Genomic DNA, 17,363 nt, shown 5'->3' with positions numbered 1-17,363 from the left:
TATTTTCTCTTTAAACACCCAAGTGAGAGAAGCCTTGAGGCTCATCACATCGCATGACCGTGTTTTCTTCTCCTGCGATATAAAATTCGTTGCTTGTGGCAGCAGCAGCAATGTTAAACTGACTGGAACTACATGATCCCAGTTAGTTTCATGCTTCCCTTCCCACTGGCATGGGAAGGGCACAAGAAGAGAAGCTAGCCCAGCAATGAGCAGCTCGCTGGGAATCCCAGGAAAAATAAGGTCAGAAAGTAAAAGAGAGTAACTGTCTAGAAAAATAGAACAGTAATTCCCACAAACCTCACCCACCACTGTCAATTCTCCAAAAACGAGGCTTGGGATCAACTTAAATTATTTGAGAGCTCAATTGGAATTAAACCAAAGAAACAAATAAAAGTTCAAATGCCTAGAAAAAAGGGATATAAATTAATTTTCGCTTGAAAGACAGGTTTCGATGGGGCTGAAGTTATTTTTTTCCCTTCCATTTTTCAGTTCAATCACAGTAAAAAATCTTCTAATTGCACAGCTTTACCCAAGGGGCAAGGGGAAGCTAGGAAAGAGAAAAGCAGGAGCAAAGGAATTTACTTAAATAACACGAGTATATGTGAGCGGGCCCATAGATTCATCGGTCAGGTTAGTCAAAATAATGCCTAAATGTCCTCATTTGTGTTTGTATGTCTTTGTTCTCAGGTCAGTATTAGTTACAAACAGAAATTTTAAAAAGGCTGAAATTAATTAAAAAAAACCCCAAACAAACAAACAAAAAACCAACAACAAAAGAACAGCAGCAAAGTAACCTGTTGGCAACACTACTCTCAAGACACAAACTGCACCTCTCCGTGCAGGCAGCCATTGCTGTCTATTCCCTATGACTCCTAGCAGAATTTGAAGGACTTCAGAATATCTTAAACTTCACCTTTCCAAAGCAGTGTTAAGAGCCTTTCCTTTTATACAATATTTAGCAAGGACTTAAGTGAAAACCAGCCAGGTAAACACCATCCTTGTGTTGATATTGGCTTATGGAAACCTCCTCACAAAGGGCCCATAAGGTTTTCTTCAGGCCCATGTGTGCATCTCCAGAAGCCCCACAGCACCTCTGCTGCTTTCTCAACTCCCATTCTTCTTCCTAGGTGAGGTCTCCCTCTTCCCCTTGGACTTATGGACACTCTATACTAAATTAAAACACTCAAGACTATTACAGGTGTATATTAAGGTGAAGTATGTTACTTAAGATTCCCCCTCAATGGCCAGGTATCTGAATAATTCAACAAGTGTAAGTAGCTGCTAGAGGATTCGGACTCGGACCTTTTGGCCTCCGCACCCCCTCTTTAAAAAGATTCTGGTCCCATTGATTTTCTTTCCACCTGCTGATCTTGTGAAGCGTGACCCCACCACCTCTCAGTGACAACAACAGTAAACACTCTCTCTTTCACGTGCACTATTCTATGCTAAACTTCCAACAAGCCAAGATTTACACTTATCGGAAGAAGCGAAATCATTTAGGTGGGTTTGGCTGTATGAGTTTCAGAGGAGATTTTAAACTTAAGGAAAAAAAAGTAACATTTTTCCTATAAAAAAGTATACAACATAAAATGCACATGTATATGAAAGTAACATAAAACAAATTCAAAGGGAATTTCAGCAAGGTTTTATAGTGGAAACATCACAAGCTTTTCTTTCACAATTTACCTGCATCTCCAGAGCCCTTTTAATGAAGCCATATATTCGTATACTGAATAGCTGATAATCTTTTCTTCTATATGGGATGGTGGACTTTTATAAACACTATGCATAATAAAAGCACAAACCATCAATCTGACATCAGACCAACTCATTTTAGAGCAATATATTTGCATTAAATTATGTCACAGTCACAAATAAATTATTATTCACAAATAGTGTCACCTAAACCTTGTTCTACACTAACTTAACGGGAAATTTATATTACAATACATTACTTCTGGAAGGACAACGTATTAACTGACACCAGCCACTATAAAAATGAATTTATATTGCTTCAGTTTTCCTGCTACAAAATAATGAAAGTGCATGTAAACAGAGTATTTTTATTATTATACTCTGTGAAAGTCATGCAGAATATTATTATGCTATATGGTAAAGGCTATGTGCAGATATATGCATGGTTATACTGGGAAAAATTCCTTTGTGGTACGCCAAAAGTAAAGTATCAGCAGCAAACTTACAGCCTTTCTCCAAAGGAAGACGTTCGTTTTCAGGAGACGGTGACAGTCAATCTCTCCTACTGTTTCAAGTTACAAGCAATTAAAATGGCCCACCTTTCCATTGGCAATCTGAGGGATCTACCACTTTAGCTTCATGCTTTTTTACAACTCGAGACTAAGGCTTACATAGAAGCAAATTTTATATAATAAAAAGGAAAAAAAAAATCAGAATTGCTATTACTAGGTCTTTACTGTAAGAGTATTTACACCAAAGGCGGTGATAAAAATGGCTTCTTTGAAAATTGCTCAAGTTGCACCATTTGCTGCGAAGAACAAAATGCTACTGAGAAGAAAACGGACTGCATATGAACAGTCTCCTTAGGTGCACGTCCCCCTTGGTCACTGCTCTCTCCTGCTGGAGGAGCAGGGCTGGCGCGGCTGCCCCGGGAGGTGGAAGGGCTGCTGCCCTCCCCGGCCGAAAGCCCACCGCCTGGCACAGGTGCGTGTCACCCAGCCGGGGCCACTGATGGACTGCCCGGACACTGGCCCGCTCACGCCTGCGACGGGTCCCCGCACCTTCCAGCTTGTATAAAATTGCTAACTTAACAAACATAAATGCTTACAAGCAAGCTGACGGTCTCAGCGGCAGCGGCAATCACTGTAGCTATTGGCGCAAATATCAAATGGGGTTAAATCCACGAGTTCTGGATTTGCTGAATTGGGGGGCTCAGGCACCTAATGCAGTATTTTGCTTAAAGCCTCTTTACACCAAATGCTGACTTCAGTACTCCTCATTTCAGGGATTTGGAAATGTTTCTCCATATCAGGGTGAAATAACCTCCCATACTCACATACTTTACAACTTTCTAAAAATATGCAAATCAATATTCGGAGAGTGCTTTCAGCTGGCGCATGGCTTGGGAATAACGGGAACTCGTGGGCCCAGGTGTAAGCCCTCATTCTACTGCCAACTGCTGAAATAGCCGCTAATTCTGGCCTATTTGCGGCCATCATTATGTGAAACACACCGTTTCAACAAAAAATCTCATATGCAATATCACTTTTTCAGCTATAAAGCTTCTAATATAGCTATCCAAAGGAAATGAAAGTAGGAAGTTGTTTCAGCCAGGGTAAATAACTGTGTGTTTCAGGGCCAATTTTTCCAGAGCTATTAATATAAAACCTAGCTTGTATTTCTTGTCTCTGCAATACTTTAAAACAGCTTACTTCATTTGTTCAGTGTAAGCTTGAAATAAATCTCTGCTAATGATTTCAATATTTTTCTTACTTTCTCACAAATCAACTTTTCTGATGTCTTTAATAAAAAGTGCTCACACATAATCACTTTTTCTCTCTCTCGATGAGATGCCAATAGCAAATCTTACCTACCATCTGAAAAAAAAATTGGGGTTATTTTCATGAGCTGAAGGACAAATAGGTTATCCCAGGCTCCTTTTACCACTGGCAGTAGGTTGGTTATAATCAGTTTCAGTTCACTGCTGCTAAAGACATAAAACTTCCTCCCTTATTTGACTATATTGACACTAAATTTTGCCACTGCTCATAACACATAGGTCACTGGTCTCCCTTGTTGGTCAAGGACTGAGGTCAATACTTTAGCAGTGGCGCTAATGGACAATTTCACATTTAAACTTTTATCTCTTGGGTTTCTCTTTGTTAACTGCTACCATTTGCCATTTTTTTCCCAATAGGATTTGTATACCGGGTTCACTTGACATCTATGCATGTGTCACTTGACTAGATAAGTTACACATTTTTCGAGACAGTTTGCCATTTCAAGCAATCTTTGCAGCCCTCCTTTGCAGCATCGGACATACTACCTGCTCATCTCACTGCATTAACCTTTCTCCCAGTGGGCTAATTTTGTTACTTTTCCAATGCTACTAGTAAAGCTTCATAGCTATGTTTTTCCAAATATCCTTAAAGCCTTGTTTGTTTGTCTCCTTTGACCTGAGTACATTTGTTATCTCCTCTTTTTTTTTTTTCTCATCCAATATTTTCCTGAGGTGCCATAACAACTTGAAAAAGCACAAAGAAAAACTGCTTCTCATATCAAACAGTGAATGGAGGAAAAAAATTTCTTTTTTTTTTTTTTTTTTTTTGTAAAGGCAACTTACAGCCCTACTGTCAAACACAGAAAAATACTACACATCAACTATTTCTGTAAAACCCTCCCTCAAAGTTGATGGAAGGTATTTCCTCTTCACACATTTAAAAAGTACACTAAGTACTTATTTTTTTAAATTTTTTGCCCTCTAACTACAACATTTCTCCCTTTCTCTGCTGTTTCCCAGGAGCATGAGTAATGGTTGGACAGTTGGTGTCTTAACCTGGTGTCGCAGCTCTAGATATCTCTGCATGGAGCTGAATGAGACACACTCTCTGAAAGATCAGGGGGCCTGGTTTGTGTCCAATGAGCGTGTCCTTTGGCTCAGCCCAAAGCTTTAGTATACTTTACGCCCCAAAATGGGTACTTACCCTATTCCAAGCGATCTTTTTCAATTAGTTGTTTGCCTGCTGTTAGCTGACACGCTCCCTTACTAGTTATAAAATCACCATCAAACACTTTGAGCTTCACAATTTGCTTTCTCCATAGCTGCTTTCTCAGAGCTAATGTCTCTATTCCTGTTAATCCACTGCCTTTCGCATCTGTTTCCAATTAAAAATTAAGGAAGCATTTATCTGCTTTAATCCCATTCGCCATTCGCTGCTCTTAAAAGTGCCCCTCTGAGTTCCCAGTGCCCTTGTGAACAGGCAGCTCCGAGAACGCGGGCACGCTGCTGATTCATGCCAAGTGATAAATTCACTGCTGGTTTGCGTACTTTGTTCGAAATGCCAAACATCAGCTCTGCCCATCGTGTACGCATCCCCAGATTGTGCGAGCCTTCCTCTTTTTCCTTTATCAAATCCTTCAAACACTGTCCATCTCCTGTAAAAGCCAGGTGAAGCGGTGATGGCACAGATAACGCTGAGTGCCCAAGTACTCAGAAGAGCTTTCTCCCAAATCTTAGTGATGGTGTGGTCTCTCCCCAAAGTGAAAGATGGTGTTTCACCAATAAAACACTGGCAAATTTCCATGTTTTCATCTTCCTTTTTACACAACTTGTTTACCAGTGTATTGCTCAAGGGCTTAATTTTTACATGGAATACAGCTCTTTGCAAATTACTATAATATACTTTAAAGATTAACTCCATTTATCCAAGTTAAAAGTTAAATGGAAATACTTAAAACCACCAAGTATTCAGATCTAGCTCTGGTCAGAAAGACATTTTCAGACTGATATTCCTGGCTTTGCTTTCTTGCAGATACTGAATTACAAGTTATTAAAACCTCCTTCATTTGTCAGTCACGGCTCCAAAGGTCTGAAGCACAGCTTCTGAATCTCACCCTGTTCTTCTACTAATTGTTTCCTGAGTTAATTCTGCTCCATACACTGGTACCATACGCTGCTCAGTTAACACTCATCGCTGTGGGAGGTCTGGCCCAGCTACACAGCCTTATAGAAATGTGAACCTTTGTGAAAGACAGACAGAGATCCGCACTGTCTCACACCAGAGCCCTGCAAAACTCTGAGATCCTCTGCATTTAGAGAACCTCAGAAGTTCAAATACGTGTAAAGCTCCCAGCAGAAGGGAGGAGGTGAAATGACAGAAGCAAAGAGACAAAGGGAAGCTTTAAAACAAAACAACAACAAAAAAAAAAAAAGAGAGAAGAAAGGGACAGCGAGCTGGAAGCACAGGGAAGATGGACAGAAGATGAGGGCAAAATAGTAAAGACAAAGAGAAACAAGAGAATGTGGGGTAGACAACTTTAACTTCAATAGTCTACAAAGTTTTTACTTCATTAGCAGATCCTCGTAAGAAAGAATGGCTTTGGAAAGTGCTGCGCTACAGAAAAGCTAACAAGTTAATGATCTGGTTTTGTCATCTGGAGTTTTTAAAGTTTCTATTTATGAAAAGTACACAACATAAGTGCACAGTTTCAGATAATCATGTAATCAGTGGCTATTTATAACTAATGGTATTTGCAAAAATGTAGGTAAACACTATGATCCCTCTGTTCTCCTCATAAATGAATAGCTGATAATGCCCCCACTATGTAATTAACATCATGCTCATTCTACAAAACCTGCAAAAAAGTCATCATGGCAACAAGGCTACTTCCTACCATGTGAAATATGTGGGGCACAGACTCGTGTATCTTCCTGTAGCTCTCATCTTCTTAGACCAAGTCCTGCTTTAGGCTGCAAGCTGTGTTTTTAAAACAGTTTCAGACGGATACTTGATCACTTGGACATGGGACTAAACTAGCAGCATACACGTAGGCAGTCAACTACAGAACTCAGTTTACTATTGCTAAGAGAGCACAGAGAGAGATGCAGGCGTGAATACACCTTTGATCCTCCGAGACGGCTGAAAGCCCTCCATATCGTACATTGCTTGCATGCTCCATATCTTGAAATACATGGCAAAATGGACATTGACTTTCAAGTCAATCAGCAAAGCACAATTAAAAATCTGCATTTCATTTCCAATAGTATCACTGAGTAGACCTCACAAGAGGCAGTTTTCAGGTCATAAGCATTATTACCACCAGTGCATCTAAATATAGGAACCTTTTAAAATTTATTAATCCCTCCTTGAAAACAACATCTGCTTGAAATAGTTGACCTTAGCAACTTTTGTTTACTGAGTGAGGCTTCTTCTACACTATGGTACCTTTGACACCAAAGCTGAGTCCAAACAGGCTCACTGATAGCACACTGGCGTACTAGGTTGAGACCAAAACCTGCCTTACGTGCATCATTTTCCAAGAATAGTCCACAATAAAACCAGAAGACGAAATATATACACTTGTTCCTGCTTTTGACGAGCACCGCTATAGTGACCAGCCATCATCTCCGCATGTCTAACTAGATAAAGGCTATCAGAAAGCATAACCTTTCCTGAAAACTCAGTCAAAAAGAAAAAGAAATCAATTTTCCATGGACATAAAATATTACTACTACTTTTTTTTTTTTTTAACCTCAAGGAAATTAGCAACCACAAGTATCTACAATGTAAACACAGATACAGAAATAATCCATCATGGATTATACTTATAATTAACTTTTTAAAAAAGCAATGCTACAATTTGAGATGCCTGAAATATTCTGATTCTGTACTTCTCAATAAATCATCATGTGATGCATCTGTCTCTATAGTTGCCTACAGCTCCTCATATTCTGCCTATTTGATAAGCTGTTCTCTCTTCTTTATTGCAACAGTAAACGTATTCCTGTTCTATTTCTTGTAAAATTGAAAATATATGACAAAAAAGTGCTACCAGATTCTAACCTTGATTGCTATCCAAATATAAAGCTATACTCTCTCCTACATTTTACAGGCAAACACATTATCTTTTGCAATTTTATCTTCTTATGTATCTACATCCTTACGTTAGGCCAGGTATTCTTTTTTTTATTACTGATGTCAGTATCTATTCTCATTTTGTTGTTGTCAATATATTAATGAAATCTAAATATCAGAGAAGGAAACTGAAATTGCTCTTTACTACGACATTTTAAATATTATTATGGAAAAATATCAATTTTTACTTTAATCTCTTTCATACCAAGATTCATAGCCTAACCACTGAAAGTCACCATTAACATCTACATCTATTCGTTATTGCTTCACAACTAAGGTACGTTCAATTGTCTTGTCAATGAAACTTCATTGAGAGCATTTTAAAGAGAGATCACAGAATATCTTGAGTTGGAAGGGACCCATAACGATCATCGAGTCCAACTCCCAAGTTATCAAAATACTACTTTAATCTGATGGGTGGCTTTCAAACAGTTAACCTGCAACACAAATTATTGCTCAAAGATATTTGCTGAAGAGGTTTTAGATCTTGAACAGAGTCTTTAAGTACTGAACTCAATATTTAAATATAAATTTACAGAATTAAATTTATTTTCAAATAGTACACCTAATACTGTGAAGAAGCCTTCATCTAACACCACCCCGTGCTTCTTGTCACCTGCATTAGCACATTTTTTTGAAGGACTGGGAAGACCATTTTTCTTGCAAGAGAGAGATTGAGTTTGACTTGCGCTACATGGACAGTTTGGGCTATATATGCAGGGTGACAGCTATAATACTTTCAAAGCTACTGTTTTAAGGCTAATTAATACAGTAATAGAAGACAACTTCCATTCTTTGGGACACATATTGTAACACACAAAGTCATTTCCATCCACCTGTCTAGACTGGCCTTGGATGTAATTTCCGTAACAGCATTTACACATACCGTCTTCATCTGTCTGGATAATGGTCTCCTCGCTCTCCTTCCTCCCTTCTGGGTTGGTTAAGATCATTTTGAGGCTGACATTCGTGTAGGGAGGCAGGTGATCCACAACATGCTGGGGTGCTTTGGGGTCCATGTCCAAGCAGTCCGCCTTGCTCTCGTTGTGTCCGCAGAAGTAGTGGTAGCATATAGTGACATTGAAAGTGTGGCAACGAGTGATGTTGTAACCCAGAGATTCCCAATCCACAGCAATGTGTCTGGCCTGGATCTCAGCAATCTTCAAAGTTTTTGGTGTTCTCATAGGTTCTAGAAAACAGAATATAACAAAGAAAAACATAATTAACGTTCTTCATTCTTGCACTGAACTGTAACTGGTAGATGTTGCCTACAGGAATCTGAAAGGAAAGGAGATATCCAACGCACACAGATTTATTCCTGGAAGAAGTATCATCCTTTGTACAAGTACCCTGAAGGGAAAAAAACTGCCAGTTTCTTGGTTTTTTTACTTTATTCTTCCCTGGCCTCTCTTTCCAGGTTTCAGTCAGAGATTAAGACTTGGTAACAGTGAGAAAAAGAATTTTTAATTACCAGTGCAGCGATTCAAAGCAATTGAGAATACAGGCAACAGATGCAAGAAGAGTGACCAAAAGGCCACCCAGCTGTCACCACTGGCTTTCCTTCTTGATTTCTCCCTTAGCTTTTTTTTTTCACCTATGTAAATTAGATAATACATCATCGTGGTAAAGAGTCAACATTCACTACACTATGATTTGTCATGCCACCAAGCAATGCTGTATACTAATTATACTAATTACCTTACTAAGCTAGCAGTTACAAAGATGATGCAGATATTAATTGATGTTTATTATTTTAGTAATGAAGTTATTCATTCAAGCAAAACCCTTCAGTAATATTACCAAAAATGCTTTTGGATATTCCCATTGTATCCTGCTTCTTTTGGATCCCCAAAACTTTGCCTGGACATTGCTCTGAGCTGGTAATCTCTGACCTGCTCCCCAAGCTCCACACGTGCATTTCCACCAGCAGAGTACACGATGCTCCCCAAGCTGTCATCAATCTTTCATTGTCTCTCCAGTGTATTCATTCCTCATGCAAGACTAACTTTTATCGTTGAACTTAATTAAAATGATTACACAATGAAAATCATGACCATGACTATATATACTAGAGTTTCGCTGGAAATATACACCAAGGGGATCTTTATGCCCTGCTAATACATCCTTCTTCACCGGAGAAAATAAAACCTGCTGTAGGTACAGCTTCAGCTCATGTCCTTGCTGGTGTAAGGTCAAAACAGCTGAGATTATTCAAGGAAGTGAAATATAGGCTTTCTCTGTCTGGGCATAACAGTTCTTTGTAACTTGCATTTATGAAACAAGAGTCCCAACGAGGCTAACAACCAGCCAAAAGCACAGATGGTATATTGAAATAAGGAAATGTGAATCAGTGTAATCTATTCAGCACGCAGTTTGCCAGACAAACTGCAAACATTTAGTTTCAAACATCAAAACAACCAAATTCTAAATATAACATAAAGGTATTCCTAGTAACATGATGAGTGTTAAGGATTCTAAATTGTGCCTATTTGTTTCTATGATCTATCCTTCCCTTCCTGGATTTTGAACAAGCATGTTTCCTTTGCCCTTAAGTACCGATTTATCACATATATGGCAAAAAATACAAATGAATAAGTAGACTTCCCAGGCAGTAGCTTTCTGAACTTATTGTATACTGTGACAATAGAGATCTGAAGCTGAGAGATAGCATTGAAAAGGTCCTTGAGAGATAAGAGACTTTAAGAGGAGAAAAAAAAAAGGGGTTTTACAGAGTAAACAATGTCTGGTGCTTTAGCAGGCACAGACAGGTGTGAGGCAGTCATTAAAAAAAAAAAAAAAACGTAGCAACACAGTACATCTACTGAAGGAGCTGGGAAGTGTCTTCAAAGAATCAGTATTTCCTTGGCTACTGCAAGCACTTAGAAAAAACCCAAACACACTCAGGTGTCACAGAGGAAGAGAACTGCTAAAAGAGGAAAAAAAAATAATATCATCAGCCTTTTCCTCATATGAATGACAGTGAAAAACGGCATTATACAGACTCTGATTCAGAGTTTGAGGCCTAAAAGAGTAAATATATCCTTCAACAAGGAAGTTTCGTATTGTAGGCTTGTTCTTCCTTCTAAAATGGAATGATTCTTCTCATTTTAATAATTTCCTCTTTAATCCAGGTTGTGCCTTCAACCACCCACACCGGAGAGAGAATTCAAACCTGAATTTAAAATGTATGGGAGCCTCTAAAATAAACACAACATAATACATGTTGTCTGGCCATGAAGGTTGATACTATTAATGTTTAAAGACAACTAATCAGTAGGAGAAAATGCACTCGATTTTCATCTTGCTTCTTTCATGACAAGACTTAAACTGCACTCACACTATGCTGTTCGGCACTTTCAAAAGAGAAGAAAAAATAAAAGCTATGTTAATCTTAAAGAAAAATTATTTTACAATTCTATGCAAATTTTACAAATGTGTCACAGTATCAGAGGAGACACTGAAAAGCATCCTTTATGCACCTGTCAAAAAGGAAAGAATGAAAGACAGAGTGTGATTCTTGCTTTCTCACAACTATTGCCTTCTCTGGCAGAAATTAAACAACTTCTGCAATATTGAGATGGTAATTAAAGTCTGCAGAGTCTCTCAACAGCTTTGGTAAAGTCTGCCAACTGTCCCACTGCTCCTAAAATGATGCTTTAAAAAAACACAATTTTACTCTTGCTTCTGGGCAACATTTGTCTCAGGGATCTCTAGAGGTAAAGACCAATTGTTTTAAACTACCACACCACAAAGCCTCCATCTGTAACACCTCAGTAGAAAGCAATCTTCGAATAATTACTTTTCTCAGATGAAACACCACTGAATTTTTGAGTAGGCCTCCCAAAAATCTAATAATCTTATTAAGAATAACTCTGTTCTCAATGGTGGCAAAAAGAAATGCTCATCTGCCATTTTTCCCGTTCCCCGTAACACTTCAGGGTTTGTACTTTACCGAAATATTTCCTTGATCCTACTGGGATTTAATTTCAATTTATGCATTCTCTTCTGATCTCTGGATACTTTTTCAGTCTTACTAATCCCAACAAGTCAATTTGCATCTTGTCCTCCCAGTTGTTGCTTTCTCACCTCTCCTCTTTCAGTCACATCTAGAACTTTTATCCAAAATACATGGACATTCAAGAGCATGACTTCTCACTTCTTCCTTGAATTACACATGTCAAATCGGCACCCTGTGTCCAAGAGGGAAGAAATAACTCTCTCAGCATCTCTGTTGATTTCTTAACCTATCAGCTGGACTTTCAATAATAATGGCAGGAAGCACTTCATATTTTCCAAACATTAATCTACCAATTACCCCCCTGAGAAAGGTAAGTGGTGTTAATCCTTTTCTGCAAGGAGAAAGAGACACAAAAAGGTTAATAGCTTGTTCAAAGCTACAAGGTGATTTACTGCCAGGGCCATACGAAAACTGAATGGTAGCCAGCTCCCAGGTCACCAGTGCTCTGGCCACCAGACAGCACCAGTAAGCAGCAGCAATTCAGAGAGCTCGTTTACAGTTGATTTGCCAGTGCTCCCACAGAAATGCTAACTCCACTCCTCAACTCTAGTTCTTTTTAAAAAGAGTTTTTGCAGATTTTCTTAGAACAAGCTTGAAAAAGCATAACAGTGCCCAGACAGTAAGTGAATATCTGAGCATAAGGACAAGTTATTTGAAAAGCAATAGTTTGATTTATTCCTTTTGAAAGATTTGTTGATTGAGAACTTGGAATTTGAGTGAAACAGATTATTTTTTGCATTACATCTTGTAGTTAAAATTAAAATTTTGGGGAGGGGGTATTCATAATTTATTTTTTCAAGTCTTTTTCTCCAGCAGAAAATATATTTAAGACTGGAGGAAGTTCCTTGTGATGACAACAGAAAATACTCAGGGCTTCTGCTCTTGCAGGAAATTCAACATCTTGTGATTGTATCAAGCTCTTAACTCTGAACATCCTGACTGTCAGAGTCACGTCTTCCAACAGAAATACGGCAACAAGGCATATGGAGGATCTGGTGGTGGTGGTGGCAGGGCTGACCTTTAGACCCTCCCCAGCCCCTCTGCTGATGGCAGGCTCCCTTCTGCCAGACCCTTCCTGCCCGTGGGCTGCTGCTACAATCTCCACCCCATTCCCACCTCTGCTCATGGCCAGCTTCTCTCTGGGCCTTTTGCTCTCAATGCCTGGCAATACCCAGTCCACTATCTTCCTCCTCCTCACCCTCCCTTTACCTCTTGGCAAACAAATACTACCAAGCGCTCGCTGACTCAGCTCCATCATCTCACATCTGACTGTTTTTACTCTCACTGAACCAATTAAAGCCAGAGGCATTGGGAGAATATTAAAAAACAAAACAAAACACACACACCAAAAAAACCCAACAAAACAAAACAAACCAGAAAAAAACAGAATAATAAAAGAGCTTTCTATACTTATACAGGTTACTAAATCCTCATTCCTTATCCAGAAACCGCATTAAGAAAAAGAATTACATTCACGTGGCACTTACTCGCAACAATTTATGGATCAAGAAGATTTAACCCAACTTTATGGGATAAAATAAAGAACAGCTTTAGTAATTCTCCAAAGGTTAATAATCCAGGGATAGATGGCAAAAGAGACAGAACCTGTTGACCCCATACCACCTCTCAACTGCAGGATGATTTAATAAGACGGTCCAGATAACAGATAAAATGAAATTCAATTTCTTTAGTGCTTGATAAGCAACACATGATACAACAGGTCAATATCTGAGCCTCTTTGTAGAGATTATCTTCACCTACACAGAGATGGCAGTGAAAACAAAAGCCTTCGCAGTTGCAGAAGCAGCAAGGTGAGAGCATGCATTTCCTCAGAACCTATTTTTCATGATAATGTGTATTACCCTGCTGTCAATCACAGGCAAACAGATGTCGTGAAGTTGTGACAAAAATCCCATAAAACGAGGCTAGTAAAGCATGACAAGTCCTTTGCTTTTGCTGCCTTTCCTCAGAAATCCTAATAGTTAATTCAGGTTGGCTTTCAGATCCTTCCCTCCCCCTCAGACTCCTTCTGGTATGGCATTACACTGAGGAGCTGACTTCAGATTTCTGCTTTAACCACACTGACTGCAACTCTTATCAAGTTTAAGAGTGACCCAGGTCGCCTTCATTGGTGACACAAGAGGCGAAAACTAACTGGACTTGAAGGGTGACAACGCATAAATTTGCATAGGTTTTGAGGGAACTGCAAAGAGATGTAGGGCTTATATTACATAAAACCTCTGACATACAAAAGCAAATGTATGACAATTATTAAAGAAATAGAGCAACTTTGGTTTAAGATAGTAACCCTGTAATTTAAAACACAGTGTTTCTTACACAGGCTCCTTTAATTATCTTGCCCTTAAATTTTAAAACAAAAATGACATAGAAAAAAAAATGTCCTCATTTTTCTGCTAATATTCTCAGTCTGAACAGCCACTGGAATTCCCCAGACTTTTCTTTATGAGAACATGAGCCTCTCTGTCCTGTGGCTTCTCCTGACCTTTCCAGGATACGTCTCTCCTTGGCACGTGGGAAATAAAAGAGGATTATTCTAAGATGTCACTCTGGCTCCTGCTGCTTCCTCGGTTCATGCAAGGTCCTACAAAAACAAAATGTTCCCAAAACTCAAAAAAAAAAAAAAAAAAAAAACCAAAACGTTACAGTCCTGCTGCTGTAAAGAATTCTTCTAAAGAGATCCCTGATAAGAGCACAGAGGAATGATATGAGTGAAAACCACTGGAGAAAGTAAGTACAACCCAAACCAGAATAGCTGTCAAGCGTGCAGTAAGAAAACAATAAATAAGGATTCCTCATGCGCTAATTTCTGTTGCATTACTCTCAATTACTACTTCTGTTATTAGTGAGCGATGAATCATGTAGAAAGGTTTTATATAGCTGCTAAGTTCCCTCACATCACAAAATCGGTTAAGATTGCCATATATGAAAGTGTATCACTCATTGAAAAGGACTGGGCTGGAGTTACATATTTCAACAGTCAACCAAAGTTTGAGCAAGAACTATGTGCGTGGACTGTGATCACTTCTGCACTTCTGTGGGTGATCTGCTGGCTGTCAAAGGAGTATCCTATAATTAAGTTGTTATGAACGAAGCTAAGAAAAATCCCTAGGTAATGTGAGCTGTCCTACATTATCCATGATGAAACCCCCGTGTTTCAAGGATCATTAAACTACAAATCCAAAAGAATTCAGTTCAGGCTAACTCCCAATAACTCCATTATTTAACAGTGCGATGATAATACAGGAAGACCCAATTCATTCAGACATCCCAAGAACGCCGCACATTTCAGTCTGATTTGCTTGTACCAGTCTTGTCTTTTATGACAGGATAATTCTTGGAAATTCTATTCAAGTTTCTTGCCTGTAATTCTGGCCGATCTTGACCATTTCTAAGTAGAGTTAAGGGCAAAAATCAATTATCCTCAATCCTTTAACTACTTAATGACAGTTCATGAACCACTTATCTTCAGTCAGGGACTCTTTCCTACCTATGTGTATTCTAAGCCAAACGCACACAACATCGTATTACCAACTGGATCAATACAGACTTTTCACATATTATTGGAATAAGTTATTATTCCAGATATTCCAGTGTTGGAGTATCTGCATTCCCTCATACCCAGAAGATACAAAACCCAGGACACCTGTCATGTATGTAAATACAGGTTGGAAAGTCTAACTGAGGTACTTTGGTGTGTTTTGTTTGTTTTTTATTTTTTTTTCCTCAAATCTTGTTCTATGTCAGCAGTTTAGAGGCCTGGCTTTAGGCAGCCAAATTTGAAAATGCAGGCCTTCAATCTTAAACTTAGAAGCATTAAGAAATAGGAACATCAAAGAAAAAGTAATCAAATGAAGTTGACAGAAGCTGTACAATTTGAAGTAATTTCAACAGTATGACAGAAAATGAAAAATTAACAGGTACATACATATATTCCCACAATAAAAATCAAAGGGTTTACTGGGTTCTCACATACGTAACACATACGTAACACATTCTCACATATGTAACACATACAGAATACAAAACAAATATGAATGCAAACACAAAAAGAACCCATTTTGTGGTTTTTTTGTGTATCTTAGTATGTCCATCTATTCATCATATGAAATATGAACCCAGAATAAATGAAACGATGGCGTTTATACTGTACTAGCCCTACCAATTTATTTTGTTGCAAATGAAGGTTATAATGCAATTGCATGAAAATCTATGAACTTTTTCTCTTTTCACTTCATCTAGTGTCTGACTTATTAAGCCAGCTTACAATTTTCTTATTGATGACATACCGCAGGGAGCGGAAGAAAACATCAGCATTATTACATAGATAATCAGCTGTACTACGCCAGTTTCAGCAGCAATGACAGGATATTCAATATATTTTAGGAGTATCTTTTTGGATGCAAAATATAACTCTCCCTGCTTCAGAAGTATAGTAAAGAGATTAATATAACTGCACTACTGACAATTATTTGCCCATTCTCTCTTGATAGTATGTTTATTCTGTTGCCTCCATGCATGATTAACAGTTTGTGCATCCTTAGCATGTAATCAATAGCTGTGAAGTCTCGTATTAGTTTTAGAGATTAGACATCCCTTGATAACAAGTTCCATTGATTTCTCCAGTTTAGTTTAGCTGCAGAAATCCCCCCCCTTTTTTTTTCATGTCTTTTTTTTTCCTCTGAGTTTAAATTAAACGGAGATGTATAGTCTTAAAAGGAGAGAAGAAAAGCTGGCGTGACCTCTTGAAGTTCTTTCCTCCAGATGAGCCAAACTTATCTGGTGGTGTAAACCATAAATCAGCATGTCAACGAACAACAGACCGCAAGAGTAAACACAGGGAAAGCTTGGCATTACAAAATTCCTAGGCAACCTGTCCAGGACTGCAGTGGTGAAGTTTAATTGTGTAAAGTCAATTACAAAATTAATAGTGATGTGGAAAAAAAATGAACCTTTGACTTAAATATTAGTAGCATAGATATATTAAAACAAAATGGAAGACTCATCATCTAAAGCAATAACAATTATATTATAAAGATTATATTTTAAAAGAATATAAAATACTTATTTAGACACACATCCCTATACACTTTTTACCCACCTTAACAGTGAACCTAACCATTCAGCAAACATTTAGTTGAATATAAATTATCAGTTTGCTTAGATGTTACTTTTTTTATTTCTCTCCAATGCACATTCATAAACATCTTTTTATGGTTTTGTTTACAAACAATGTATTTGGGAGCTTAGGATATTATGAGTATTATGCAAAATGCCTAAGTTGGAGTAGTGTGAATAAGCAAAACAAGAGTTTTCTATGGATGTCGTTAAAGCTTCAGTTCCTTTCTCCTGTACATAAAAATTTCAGTCCTCCAAGTCGTGAAGCGTAACTATCACCATATGAAATAAAGTGACCAAATGTGGAACACAGTCTATAATAAATAAATATTAAGCACAGAAGAGAGACTCAGACTGTGAATAAAGTTAAGGCCACATTCACCTTTGAAGACTAAGAACTGAAACTTGCAAGCAGTAATTACTATACCCACTTAAAACTTTTACATATATATGTGCATATTTCAAACTGAAAGAGGGTAGATTTAGATTAGATATTAGGAAGAAATTTTTCACTCTGAGGGTGGTGAGGCACTGGAATGGGTTTCCCAGAGAAGCTGTGGACACCCCATCCCTGGAAGTGTTCAAGGCCAGGCTGGATG

The 17,363-nt window shown here is 38.3% G+C and overlaps 1 protein-coding gene across 13 annotated transcripts in view; it reads right to left on the bottom strand.

Moving 5' to 3' along the window:
- Positions 1-17,363, bottom strand: part of PTPRK (protein tyrosine phosphatase receptor type K) — a 417,492-nt gene that overhangs the window by 89,933 nt on the left and 310,196 nt on the right. For all 13 annotated transcript variants that reach the window (XM_074580776.1, XM_074580765.1, XM_074580769.1 and 10 more), the window contains exon 8: positions 8,497-8,799. In XM_074580776.1, coding sequence (XP_074436877.1) covers positions 8,497-8,799 — 303 coding nt within the window. The remainder of the gene's footprint in view (positions 1-8,496; positions 8,800-17,363) is intronic.

Source organism: Larus michahellis, chromosome 3 (assembly GCF_964199755.1).
Source record: "Larus michahellis chromosome 3, bLarMic1.1, whole genome shotgun sequence".
Taxonomy (NCBI): Eukaryota; Metazoa; Chordata; class Aves; order Charadriiformes; family Laridae; genus Larus; species Larus michahellis.
Note: the sequence above shows the minus strand (reverse complement) of the source record. Positions and strands in the feature narration are given on the sequence as shown.